General features: G+C 41.9%; 1 protein-coding gene across 1 annotated transcript in view; it reads right to left on the reverse strand.

Moving 5' to 3' along the window:
- Positions 1-203: 203 nt before the first annotated feature.
- The window catches only part of CUNH14orf80 (chromosome unknown C14orf80 homolog), a 71,572-nt gene continuing 57,117 nt past the window's right edge, over positions 204-14,658 (reverse strand). Inside the window, exon 8 of the mRNA XM_017815638.1 lies at positions 204-1,425. Within this exon, the coding sequence (XP_017671127.1) occupies positions 1,066-1,425 (360 nt within the window). The 3' untranslated portion in view covers positions 204-1,065. The remainder of the gene's footprint in view (positions 1,426-14,658) is intronic.

Here is a 14,658-nt window from a genome sequence, read left to right on the forward strand (position 1 = left end):
CATGGAGCAGCAACAGTACTGATGCCTGGAAGTAGGTCCTTAAAGGTGCTTACCTTTGCCTGCTGAGAGCCAAGAGCAACTGGCAATCAGTGACACCCCTGAGCTGGGGTAGCAGACAGAAATCCAGATGGAGGAGAGCCCACTGCTCACAGCAATTCACAAATGAAAAGCAAACTAGGTTTTTTAAAATATATTTATTCCTGAAAGTGTACAACCAGAATATAACAATATTCCTTGGTGAAAGCAAAATAGAAAACGGTAGGAAATGAAGGTCAAGGGAAAAACATTTGCATGTTCCAAGAGAAGAAGCCTCCAGAGACAGAACTTGGAGACTCCTCAAGCTTGGAAGTTAAGGTCATATTTCTATACCACAGAAATTTCCTATAGCAGATCCATAACTTATGTATCTCATTGTGACTCATAACTTGATGGAATGGGTTTCTAGTTTGTTCTCTTTGAGAACCCAATTATTTCAAGTGCATCACACCAGTAAATGAAATTGGTGCACTGCTTTATTTATTATTAGGCATTTGTTTTTCTTTATCATGACTGCATTATAGCTGCCACAAATACTCAAACCAGCTGATTTGAAACAGCATATTTTCTTGAATATTTCCAATCCCTCTAAGCCTTGGTACTTTACATGTTCTCCAATACTTGGATTTTTCTGACTAATGAACTCTTCTATTTGCTGGAAAATATTGAATGCAATTAGTACTTCAGTGCACAGCCTCAATGTATGCTGTGCCTAGCAGCTGAGCACTGTAAAAGAGCACAGTGCTTGGCAGAAGAATCCCAAAGATAAAAGGGAGATTTATGCACACTCCCACCAAGGCCTAATGCAGAATTTAATTGGCAAGCTCGGCAATAAAGGGGCTGCAGAGAGAGCCACAAAGGTTATGGCCCCAGTGCAAGTCACAAAGCAATAACAAGTTATGATTCCCAGGCTAAAAGATCAGAACTTACATTTGGTTCCTCACCTCGCGCTCCCCCATGCCAGGCTGCACACCGTGTTCTCATCATGTCAGCCTATTCCTTTGCTCTTCTCAGACCAGCTTTATCTCCTCAAGGGGAGATACAAATCACTCCATCCAACCCTTCTGCAATTGCATCCAGCCTGTGCCGGCACTCCTCCCGCAGCTGCTCCAGCTCTCTCTGCAGGCTGGCCTCTCTCATCCGCAGTTCTCTGATCACCTCTGTAGCACTGACAGCTGAAACAGGCTCCTTGGATACACACTGGCCAAAGCCAGTTTTGCTGGCAGGATGTTTGCTCCTCAACACCAGCCTGTACAAACCGTGCATTTTATATTTTTTTGGAGCACAAAGGCGTGTAAGATCTAGCAGTTTTAGTTCAACACTTTCCTGTATCTTTCTAGCAGTGGCAGAGAACCCCTCCTTCTGTAGTTCTTCCTCTCTTGCCTTCACCTGTAGAGAGAAGTAAAAAAAACAGGAGGGGAAGAGTATGGTACATTTCTGTGAAAAAAAATCCTCCCACCAGGAAACAACACAAAATGTCATGTTTGGACTAGGATGTACCAAAAAGAAGAGCCAACTGTGAGTACAAACTAAAGCGTGTGGCAGTGAAAACTGAATTAAGCTAACATGTGCTTTCTATCAGGCAGCAGCCTCAGTAACCAAAAAGCTGCCTGTAGTCATTTGTTTGCAGATTCACAGTCCACCAGCCTCTCCACTGATGACTAATACACAAGGGCTCTGCATGCTTCCCTCTTACTGAGGAGTGGGTGGTTTGGCTTCAGAGCAAAACACACGGAGCAAAAAGGGGGACCCAGCAGAGCAACCTTCATCACTGTTGTGCTTTAAGCCACCAGGCTGTCATAACAGATTAATTACCTTGTGAATAACAGCATTATTTCAGTTTGCAAATGCTTTCTGCATTTGGCAATGCTAAAAAGTAGGGATGACAACTGTAAGTTAGCAATTCCTTCATTCTCAATTCCCATTATGGGGTAACAATTAAGAAAAGGAAAATAAAGGACCAGAGACAAAGAAGTAGAGGCCAAGACAAAAATGAGTACCAGGCAGCACACTTTCAGTGAAGACAGACCCCAATAAAACAAAAGCTTTCTTTGACAGAATCACTTTTATCTGGATGATAAAAGCCATAGTATATACTGGGGTTTCTCCAAAGCATTTGACTTAATGTTCTCTAACAATTTGAGTTGAAGAACTTGCAAGATGGTAATTGCCTTGCCAATTTTACTAGTGGATTAAATATGAATTCAGTGACTCATCTTTCCCCACTTGTCAGTGGGGAAACATCACTAAGAAGAGGCACCCTACTCAGGCCTTCAGGGAAATGGTTCTTGGTCCAATGGGATTTTCTGTTTCTGCTACGGCAACAAGCTGCCAAATCAGTTCAGCCAAAAAGCAGCAAAGTTTCAGAAAAGGGATGCTGCCTCTGCAACCTGCACAAATCCCAGAGCTCTCCTGAGACTTGTGTGCAGTTCTGGAGTTCATGCTTCAAAAAACCACAGGGAAACAGAGAGTAGGATTCAAAGGCAGGTCACCCAATGACCCACAGCTCAGTAAACAAGCTTTAAGAGTATGAAACTTCAAGAGTTCAAAATATCCCATTTATGGAGACAGATATATAATTAGTTTTAGTTCCTAAAAAAAAGTGGAAAAGAAGGTGGTGAGAGATCAGACTGCTGACAAAGCCATAAGAAGATCAAATGGATGAAAATTCAAGTTAGATATTCAGCTTCAGAGTAAGACATTGTTTCCTACTGTGAGGATAATGAACCATGAAATGCTTCACTGCAGCTCCAGGGATAAATCCTTTGGCCAAAGCTCAGCTCAGGTCAAGCTCAGTGCTAATGATACCCCTTCCAGCCTTGAAACTGCTCTGCAACCCCTCCCATTCCTGGCCGCGGGTGAAGCTGAACAACTCCTTGGGGTTTTAAATCTGCAGATCTGCATTAAGATATCAGCACCTCACACATTAGGGCTTTGACAAGTTCCCTGTAAAGTCAGAGATATTTTGGCAGCTCTCTGAAGCACCAGAGATCAAGCAGAGCTCAAAGCAGCCACAGCTGCAAGGACAAGAGTCCTAAGGTAGAAAAGCCCCTTCGCCTTTGCCACCATCAGGCTACAGCTGCTCAGAGTCAAACCAGCTGCTGTATCTGGAGAAAAAGCGCTTTTTTCCATAGATCAGTGGGGAAGGTTTTACTACTGACACAAGTTCAGAAGCTTAAGAAATACAGGGGATCAGTCTACATTCTCTAACAGGTGCAAAGTGCAGGTGGCAAGGGCTGCAGTCACAGTCAAATTTCCCCACTGACACCAACTTCATCAGGGCTTCACTCACTCATCCCACATCTTCCTTCAGAGTATCTTCACGAGTTTTGCAGCCAAGTAATTAATCCTCTCCATAGTCTTCTGATGAGTTATTGTCACCCCTCAGCCTCCGCTTAAAAAAGATTAAGAAAATCAATCAAATCAGAGAGGGAGTAAATTTCTCTGAATTTTTGCTAACACATTAAAGGCTTTATTGATGCAGAACCATCTGTTAAAGGAGACCTCTGTTGATTAAGGCATTTGAATAGAGAATTGAAGCTGAGAGAAGTCTATCTTTGTCTTTGTCCAAGAACCAGGGGTCCCTCTTTATCATAATCCCCAAGGAATCCCAGGACATCTCTTGCTGTTGGCTAAAAGAATATCTGAGGTCCAATTCTCTAACACCACTTTGGAAGGAACAAAACCAAAAAAAATAAATTCAATGTTATCTAGTCTCCCCACAGCCAATGAATAAATGGAAAATTATGTTTGCACAAAGTGGATTTAACGCTGGAATCCAGGATGGGAAAAATTTCCAGTTACTTACAAATAACAACATCACTCAGCAAACAGAGCCCACAAAATGTTATTTATTTCTTGCATTAAACTCAAGCAGAAACAAAGTAGGGCTGTATAAAAGCATTCTTAATGAAACATAGGTTTTCATGGTTTCCACTGGTCAAAATTGGAGAATTTTAATATCATACACGAGGCACATGATGGAGGAGCAGCATGCTCCTCTCAGCACTAAGTGCATTGAGTTCTAACTCACAGCAATAGTAGGGATAAGAATTACTGTACAGAAGCAGGAGCAGCTGTAAGGACAGGAAAAACAGCCTTACAGTTAGGGAAGTGTAATAAATTCCTACATCCGAGGATCAGAAGGGTGTTGCACATACTATCTTCTATAAAGAGGATCAGTATTTCCTGGGATAACATTAGATAAATTTAAGAAGGAAAATTTTCAAATTAATGAATATGAAATAAGAGAACAAGTTCAGCAAAGCACTATTTATTTCCTATCAGCACAATCTGGAGTTGGAAAGCTACCTCCACTTCTTTCCTACACTGTTCTTCCTGGAAGGCTCTGCAGCCATATGTATGGCCACAAAATATTCTTGTTGCAGTTTATAGATTTCAATTGCTAAAAATCTCTGAGGGTTACCTTCAAGCAATATCCTTTACTCTTCACATCCTGAATGCTTGTGAAAATACTCAATAATCTCCTCCTGTATGGTTAATTGATGCTCTCTAACAGCTTGCTGTCTCCCATTAGTCAGCACACAATGATTATTCTCCTCTGCAAAACAATCTCAATAGACCACTTTGTATTAAACAAACATATTGTAAAAGATTAGGAGCCTCAGCATTTTGTGCCTGCCCATTTCTATCCCACAGCTCTGCCTTTCAGTCTCAATCTACCAGCCGGAATTTGAATTCCCAATTAGGTACGTAGTGCTGTCTGACAACTGCTGCACATCCTCTCCAAATAAATACAACAACATGATAATCATCGTTTCCACTTCTACAGAATCAGCCTCATCCCAAAGGGAGCTGGTGCACTTTGAGAAAATCCACTCCAAATGTAGAGGGAATCAACTGATGAAGAATCAGCATCTTCAAAATGACACATATCCCGCTCTGCAGCGGGTACTGGCCTGGTTAGTTGTTCACAGCAGAGCAGCCACTCACAGACACTGAGTCCATGGCAGTGTGCTGTCCCTCTGTGCACTCCAGCATCAACATATTCTACCAGATTTCACCCTCCCAAGACCATGATAAGCGAGCAGGAACCTCCCATGGCACACAGGCATCCTCACCAGCTCTACAAGGGCTGTAGATGGAGAGATGCCATGAGTGCACACTGAGGCAAATACTCCTGCTGGGTTCCTTCCAGCTCTTCACATCACCCTGTCACCAACTGCTGTTTGGGAAAGGACAGTGGCCAAACTGCCCCAAGTGCTCGTAAATGTTTTCCTTTCAATAACTTCAGTCTTCAAAAGGTATTAGAAACTAAAAGCTAATGGGAAAACTATAATAACTTCCATGTTCTAAGGAGAAGCCAACAAGCTAGTGGAGTTGCAGATAGCAGGATTGCTTCTTCGATCAGACTGAAAAGGGACCAAAGTTACAGACAGCCTGTGCTGCCCTTCCCAACCAAACCTGGCACAGTGCAAGGGGTTGCAGTGTGCACATGCACAGATAATGCTAGCAGATTCTCCTACAGGAATATGCAAAGGAATAAGCACCATAATAAAACAGATCTCTTCAACATTAGCTGGAGGGTGGGCAGCTGCCTTCTCATTCCTGACAGAGTGGGATCAAGCCAGGCAAGACATCCATCAAGTGTGGAAAGGATTTACCATCTCCCCAGGACATCATTATGACAGATGCTGCATTTCCAAAAACATTCAGGCTGACATCTGATTGAGGAAAATGGCCAAGCCAAACCAGAAAAGGATGGGCCCAGTAGAATTGGAAAGGAGAACATCCAAAGGTGAGGCACATCCAAAAAACAAGCTGAGCAGGCAGCTTGGCTCAATCCCCACCACACTGAATTAACTTTTGCACCAATGCACATAAGGGACTTCAAGCCTGCAAACACTAACAAACATGATGAATTTCCCCATCACTTCATCATCCCTACCTTCTCTGAAATGACTTCTAACCAAAGATATCACTGGCTGTCCTCTTCATCCAGACAGCTATCCCAGCTATTGTCAGTCCTGGGAATCCTCTGGCTTTGTATAAATCTTACAACAATGAGTTCAGTGGGCAAATCATGGAAAAGGTAACATGTCACACATTTTAAGTGAGCTGCCTTCCAGTTTCTTTGCATGTTCCATTGTTTTGGGGCCAGAACAGTAATATCCAGATTCACCTCCCCTGGACACGTGATAATTTGTCATGTGGACCGCCCCGGTCTTTCCACTGCCCATTTTGTGAAGCTCCACTTCCATCAGTGGCTTAAGATGCTCTACACATCTAGCTCACTTGATCTCTCCTCAAAGAGAAGAACTTCCAGCCCCTCAGCTCCCTCACATTTGCCTGCACCTTTCTGGTCATGAGCTTCCCAGAGCTTTGTGTTTCATTCCGTAGTGCTCAGAAACATCCCAGAGGGCCTGATCTCTCTCACAGTATTAATAACCCACAAATGAAAAGTGCAGTAAAAGTTACGTACAAAATGGTTCTCTTTCTGCTAAGAAGCAAGCTGAACGTGAACTTATTTGGAGGGAACTTTACCAGCACGCAAGACATCCCAAAGAGATGCTAAGAGATCTAGATAACCACATCATGTTACTTAAATAATTTCCAGTAACGACCTAGGAAAATTGACAATCTTCCAAATGCTGAGAGTGAACATTTCAGCTTGTTAAAACTTCATGTGGCAGCCTGAAAGCCTCAGAAAGCAAACTGAATGCTCTGCCTCACAGTTACAAGCCTGAAGGAAGCCACTAGCTAGTGACAGAGGTTTAAAAAGCAGCAGCAAGGAAAGGTCCAAACACCTACTTTGAGGAAAAGAGTGGGGAGAGGCACAGGAGCATTTCCATTTTATGATCACGTTGTTGCCAGCTTCAAAGAAGGAATAGAGAACCAAATGGCTGGAGTTCCTTTAGAAGTAGATGATAAAGACTAGAATCATGTCATTATTTTTAACTCACAATCTCTTCATATTATTCTAAGGATTTTGTAGAAATGGTTATAAGAGTATCACTCAGAAAATCACTCTTCAGAAAAGCCTAAAAATGGCCCATTTTCTGTTTCCAGTCCTATCTGTGCACTCATCTTGTATTTCTCTCATGAACAGGGAGAAAACCCCACATGCATACAGTATGAAACACAAATTATCCTTGCCATGCTGTACAGATACTACAAACTGCAATGCCTGCCTCTGCCAGAAAAAACAGTGCAGCTTGCTCCTTTGTGCTTCTACTCACAAAGAACAAACAGGAAAATCTCAGATCTTGTCTTTTCGAGTTGGAGAATGAAAGGAAATTAGGAAATATAAATGGATGCAATATCCAAGCCACGAAGTCACGCTCCTTTGCTATCAGGGCATAATAACCCAACACATTTCATAAACTCATCTAGTTCTTCTGAAAACACTATAGAGCAATTTAACTTGCAGAATTTTTTACTCCTAAAGGAAGCTCTTTCCCAAGCTTTATTTTAAAGCTATCACATCTAAGATGGCCCCTGAAGTGAAATATTACATGCCTGGAAACAGAAGATTAATGAGGGGTCAGCCTGCATAAATAGAAGAGACCTGCAAGGCCAGCTGGAGCATTCACCTGCCTGGCTCTGAACAGCTCCACAGCACATTGCAATACCCCAAGCACGGGTTCCCCAGCCTAGAGGAGCTGCCCAGAGCTCCCAGTCTCCCTGTAAACTGAGCAGACTCTCATTCAACACTCAAGTATCAATTTTAGATAAAGGTCTGTAGGTAAAAAATGGAAGTGGGATAAGCATAGAGATATTGGCACTGCTCAGAGGCTGCCAGCATGGATGCTGTGCACAAATCCTGCCAGCTGACCACTGGAAACCAGGCATGGCAAATTGAGGCTGGTTTAGGAGTTTCAGTTTCCACTATGCAATCCAGGTCAGTTCAGGGGCTGAACCTTGCAAATACTTGTCTTTAATCAGTACACCCTGAATAACCCTTTCTAAAGGATCATTATTTATACCTTGTATTGTCTTACAGTTTATAGCTAGTGTTTTTTCTACCAGCACCCCCAAGGAAAGCCTTGCAGAGCTGCAATCCCAGCTGACAGTCTCTCCAGGATACAGAAAACAGGATACACAAAACAGGATAGAGAAGGATTTGCAAACTCTTTTTAAGAAAGTCCTCCTTGTCAACACTGAAAAAACGGCATCAAGTACAAGACAAAAGAGCAAAAGGAAATGATAAGCAAAAGTATCAATAACATATTAGGGGGAAGAGCAGAGTCACTATAAGCATAGCAGAAACATCTGTAAGTATTAAATAAGAGTGGAATACAATCAAAATAGTCACAGGGATCCCACAATTCCCACCCACAACCACTTTACGCTCCCATACAGGAATTTCCTGGCTATACAACACACATTCTGCACCTTGCTGCACACAGAGTAACACTGAGAAACAGCACCATGGTCTGCCTGTGACAGAAGATGTCCAAGCAGAGTCCCAAATATCACTAGGGACAGCAAGAGCTGAACATGCCAGCATTGCTGTTCCCCGTGTTTCTCACTGTACAGAACAGAAATCAATAACCCAAGAAGTTTGTGTGTCCCCAAAGACATAAAAATAAAGCCTTTTTCACACATAAGTAGGGTGAGGACTTTACAGTTCTTTAACAATAAACAATAATTTGGCTGGGCACCAGCTTCGTTTAACAAAATTCTTCGTTTTTTTTTTTTTTTTTAACAATGATGGTTAAGGATATGACAAATGCTTTCCCCTTCCTTAGCTGTAGACAGTAACCCACTCAGCCTCAGAGGAACAGAGAAAGGCACCATTTCAAGGGATGCTGTAAATGCATAACTGACAAAATCAAATCCGGCAGCTCCTACTGCTGGGAAAAATTACAGAGTAGGGGGGACAGGACCCCGCAGAGCAGGAAAATCAGGCCCCCAAAATCATCTAAAGCCATTTGCTGCTTATACACAAAAGTCCCCAAGTTAAAGCAAAACTAATATCTGCAATCAGCTGTTCTGGAAACACTACAACACTGAGTAAGCAGGTGTTTTACTATAAAAAAAACCCCTTACTCTAATTTCAAATTCATGTCCTATAGTAACTTGCCCAAATGTAATTTCAGACCTTTAAGAAAGCTACAGAGTTAGTACTGCAGCTCTATAAACCTTGTCTTGTCAAATCAAGCTTCTCTGCTGTAAGCTTTCAGAGGTTTTAATTTGCTGCAGCAATTTCTACACACTAAAGAGTAACCAGTTTAAAAAGCTGGAAACCATCACTTGCTATTTTAAAAGCTGAAGACTTCCCACACTGTCCTGCCTAAATGAGGTTTCTTTCTTCTGGTGAGATCCTTGATTGTACACAAAGAGACCTGAAATAGCCCATTTAATACCAATTTTCATGCATTTATGGATTAAAGTCATAATAAACTGTTTGAATAGTCTAACCTACTAAAAGCACAAGCTACAGTATCTCACCTGGTAATTTCTCCAATGTTCTGCTACTTCCTGGTAAACTACAGGGTTTCTTGTAGAAAGATATACTTTAGGGGTTTTAAACACAGGCTCCAGCTCCCTATCACTGCATTACCTCAGCAGTGAAATACATTTACGGTTTAAAATATGTCCCTTCTCAGCAAGTTCCGCCTCAGCCACTGTGTCTTCTTTTACCATCTTTCATCTAATACCCTCGAAATTCCTCTTCTGCCTAAGAACCTCCAGAACACGATCCAGCTATGAACTTTGCCCTGGTTAAATTACACTATTCTCACTTCTCAAAGAGCTGGACCAAATTAAATCCCTTATTACCCCTCCTTTAATCCCTTCCAATCTTTCAAGCGTTTGTGAGGGTGGTATAAGTGGGGCCAACACATTTCATTAAGCTCTGAATTGTGATCTATATCTTATCTGCCCAGTGGCAGACAGCAACATTTAGTTGCCAATAACCTAACAACTCTTCCATGACCCATTACCCTCTATTTCCTAAGGCCACGAAATGGAAAGGTTTGCACATATCCAAAACCTGATGCTGTAGGCAGATCAAACTCATTTGAAGTACATATGTCTTACTAAACCCACACCCCAGCAACAGTAAGAAACTCAAATAATTTCTTTCAGCTTAACAATAATTACAAAAGCTAAAGCAAAATTTCACCTTACTATAATTAGTAATTTCTAACATTCTTTATTAGCTCAGCAGGAGGAAAAATCTCAGGCCTTTGGAATTGGTGGTGAAGAAATGAAAGGGGTGATCCCAAAGTAATACTGATGGTGCCGTTATTTGTACCATAAACTATGAAGATATTTTAGAAGGGTTGTAAAGCTGAGCTATAGCAACTGACAGAAGATGTAATTATACTGGCAGCTGCATTCCAAATTTTGCCCAAGATCTGCAATTTCCTGCAATTAGAAAGGAATGTGTGCATCTCCAATCTTTTGCATTTTAAGGCAAGACATTCACTATCGGAATGCTAACTCCCAGGCACACATATGTCATTCCAAAACAAAATGACAGGGAAGCCAAGGAGAGGCCAGGTACCTATTTTATCTAGGAATAGATCTTTTAACTGGGGGAGGAGTCCTCTGAGAAGAAACTAAGTTTTAATACCCAGAACGTACATAGCTGCATCTGACAGAAAGGGCTGCCACAGTCTGGCAGGGCACTGCTGCTCTCTTTCAATTATACATCCAATGCTGCAAAGCACTTCCTAAGCCTTCAGATCAACATCCACACTGTTCTCCAATGGAAAGCTTTTAGATAGAAAGGAAGCACAGTAATGGAAAGTTAGATGTTAATTAAAGCATCTAGATGACAGAATTTCATAAGAGGAGTGACCTCTTCTTCTCTGAAAGGATAACATATTTTTGTTGGCTTTGTTTGGTTTGTTTTGAGGGCTTTTTGCTTTGTTTTTGGTTGTTTGGGTTTTTTTTAAGATATTCCAATAGGTCTGTATTTAAGACTCATGTATCTAAACACACTGATTGAAGTCAGAAAAGTCAATTTAGCTTAATATAAAGAAAAAGTATATGGGATTAGGAAAACAGGAAAGAACAACATTAAGATTTTTCAGGGACTTTACCAGCAAAATACAAATATACCTCCAAATATCAACACAAAAGCTCACGACTGATAAAAGCATTGCCTGTGTGCTGAGCTTACAAATAACTATGACACAGGCAAAGCCAAGGGGAAATTAATCCTCTTTGGCCTCAGAGCAACTGAACTCTATGACAGCTGCACCGTGAGCCTGTGTGAGCAGACTTGCTTACAGTGAGGGCTTCACCCAGCTCTCCTCCTGTGATGGAGCTGCACTGGATCTACCCTAAAAGAGATGCACAGAGGCAGCTCCTTCAAGGATAGCCTTTAGGTTGGATTGCTTAAGGACATACCTGAGGCAAACAGCCCAGAACTCAGGCAGCTACGCTGAAAGCCTCCTGAGACATATTCCTCCTCCACAAAGCTATAAAAATGTATCCTGGCTCAGGGGAGACCTTATTGTTCCACACAACTACCTGAAAGGAGGCTGTAGACAGGTGGAGGTTGGTCTCTTGTCCCCAGCAACCAGCGACAGGACAAGAGGAAACAGCCTCAAGCTGTGCCAGGGGACGTTTAGGTTGGATATTAGGAAAAATTACTTCATGGAAAGGGTTGTCAAACACTGGAACAGGCTGCCCAGGGAAGTGGTTGAGTCACCATCCTTGGAGGGATTTAAAGGGATTTAAAGGATGTGTAGATGTGTAGATGTGGCATTAAGGGACGCAGTTTAGTGGTGGGCGTGGCAGTGCTGGGTTGGACTTGACAATCTTAGTGGGTTTTTTCCAATCTAAGCAATTCCATGATTCCACGATTCTATTCTATGATATTTTTGTACTCTCTGTGCCTGAGCTTTTGGCGCATGTAATTTGCTTTTCCACTGGTTAACTTTTGAGGAGAACAACTGAAATCAAATAAAAAAAATAGATGGGAGTCAAAAATGTTATGCTATTGCAACAACTCTGCAGAACCAGTCAAGGACAAATCTTAAAATAATAAATGGTCCTCAAAGAAACTTCTGCATCACCTCTGTTCACCTGAAGAGGATTCCAGCACAAAAAGAGCAGATATGAAGCTTCAGCAAGAGCATACAAAAAGATGACCAGAATCACTGTGCTCTGGAGCCAAGAGCTCATCTAAAACTTTACAGCTTCTTCCCAAGAAGGCTGTCACTGCTCTAAGGAAGTGAGACAGCTCCAAGCAGGAATATCAAACTTCCAGATTCTTTACCATCAGCTACAAGAAGACACAGTTCATACTTGTGACAGTCCTATATGCCACACAATTCTGAATGCAGACCACAGGGAATAAGAGAAAAACACCTACTTCCCTCTCCAAATTAGAAAGCTTCAGCATTTTGCAATAATTAAAAAAGTTTCATTCTAACATTCCAGCCTTTCATAATGCATTTCTTTTTAACTGTAGTTTTATCTCTAGACTTTCCCAAATCCTTGAATTTAATTAGAAGATCACACAAATTGAAGTAGTAATAGGCACATAGTGAAAATATATGATATAAAACCTAGAATATGTAAGTAATTCAGACACTTGCAGAAAAGCTGCAGGGCTATTTTGAAAAAGACCCTGACAACTACAAATTACAAAGGAAGGCAACAGACAAGTATTGCTTCGTATAATAAATTGCTCGCTTACTTTTCAATTTGTTCTACCAAACTTTTATCTTGGGCAGCAGAGACAAACACTGATGATAGATCATCTCAGATCTAAGTGGCTTGCAGAGGCTTGGAGGGTCCCACTTTGTTTTAAGAAGACCTTTATCACTGTGCAACATAAAAGTAACCCCTTCAGAAAGAGTGCTGCTTGTGCCTTGCACTTCTCTATATCACCCTGCTTTGGGAGAACAGGATGTGAAACAAATTCAAGCAATGTAGTCCCTGTATAGACAGCCAAAACAAGGACTGTTGATGCAAACCACTCCTAAATACAGAGATGAGAGGAAAGCATTACCAACTAGTCATACAGATTTTCAGAAAAGGTTTTTTCTTAAGCAAAAAGTACCAAAAAAAACCAACCACCCCTCCCAACTTTTAGGGAATTTCTTCACTCCCAAACCGTTTTGGTTTTCAGTTAGAAAACACTTCCTTTGCCCCCTTCAGGGGCTTTGCATGACCACTGCAGAACCTCCACCAGCACCCTGCCCTGCAGCTCTTCTCCCTGCTTTTGGGGGAGGCAGGAGCAGTGCATCCAGAGCAGCAAAGGTCACTCCAGCAGCCCAGCCTATCCACAGCTATAGCAGGAGGCAAAAGAACTTTGACTCCCAGGTAGAGATTTGTCTACTGAAAACATTTTCAGCGTCTCAGTGAAAAAGCAGACATTTCCTAAAGTCACTACTCTTCAAGTGCATTCAGCAGTTTCTCTTATTATCTCACCATCTGATGGTGAGTAGCAGCTGCAGGTGGATGTGAAGCTGCTTGAATGGCCACTGTGACTCTTTCAGCAGCCAAAGGCCAGGCCTGACAGCTACCCTGCAAGGAGAGAAACCAAACAGGTCTCAGGGTTTTGAGAGAGCCAGTAAGAGGAAGAGCTGAAAGCGGTGAGTTCTGAGCTCATAAGTGTACTAAAGCTTTATTTAGATGCATTTCTGGCTGGAAAGAAAGTATGTGACAACACCAAATTACAGACTTACTTTTATGTCAGCTCTTCTAAAAGCACAAAGGACAAAGACACAGAAACCAGTTGGATACTTTTTCCTCTTATGATCAAGTACCCTTGATTTCAGGCAGACGACTGAGAGAACAAGGCCAAGGTTTCAAGAAAAAAGGAAACAAAGTTAAGCTTTGAATGCATGAATGCAAACAGTCCTTCTAAAAACACCTCTGTCAACTCCCCAAAAAAACAAGCAGTGCTGCAAAGCAGGCAATGACTAACTCCTGCTGGCAGAGGGGGAACCCATGCTGAAAGCTTGCCTAGAGGTGCAAGGCAAGCCAGCTACCTCCTGGAAGTTACTGTCCCCGAAACCCACTCTGAAAGGTTCAGTAAAGCACACTAATAGTGTTTCAGGTAGAGCTATCTAAAACACAGCCACTGGCTATGGTGTTTGGCACGGCCTCTGTCAGCCAGAATTAGCTACATCCCCAAGGGACTGCCCTTGTGAAGGACAAGGTTTGTTGCAGTGGCTCACCACTTGAAAGACAGTCTCCAAATCTTATCAACTTTGTGGTTGCTGGTACCTCAAATCCCACACACCAGCCTCCAAGCTTTTCACATTCGAATGATAAAGGCAGTGCTGGGACCTTACATGCCTTGTGCATCTGACCCTACAGGCATTCCTAGTCTTCATCCTTGTTTTATTGTGTGCTTTTACTGTGACAACCTAAGTGCTACACTTATTTCTTTAAAATGCCCTAAAACATTTACAGTGGCTACAAAACACATTCTCTCAATGCAACGGGGTTTTTTTACGGTTTATCGTTAAATAAAGCTCATCTATAATTTATTGGAGTATAATTCTCCAGCTGCATTTACTACATGTTTCATTGCCTTGGTCAGTATCCAACATCTTCGTAAATAATGCGAGTAAAATATTAACACCGGTTATTTAACTTTAACTGTTCCTGTCACCTGAGCAAACATTCTGCATTTTGGCAAAGGAAGGGAAAACAGAATCTTCTGGGAACTGAGAAAACCTTTCA

This window comes from Lepidothrix coronata, unplaced genomic scaffold (assembly GCF_001604755.1).
Source record: "Lepidothrix coronata isolate B3197 unplaced genomic scaffold, Lepidothrix_coronata-1.0 Scaffold52, whole genome shotgun sequence".
NCBI lineage: Eukaryota > Metazoa > Chordata > Aves > Passeriformes > Pipridae > Lepidothrix > Lepidothrix coronata.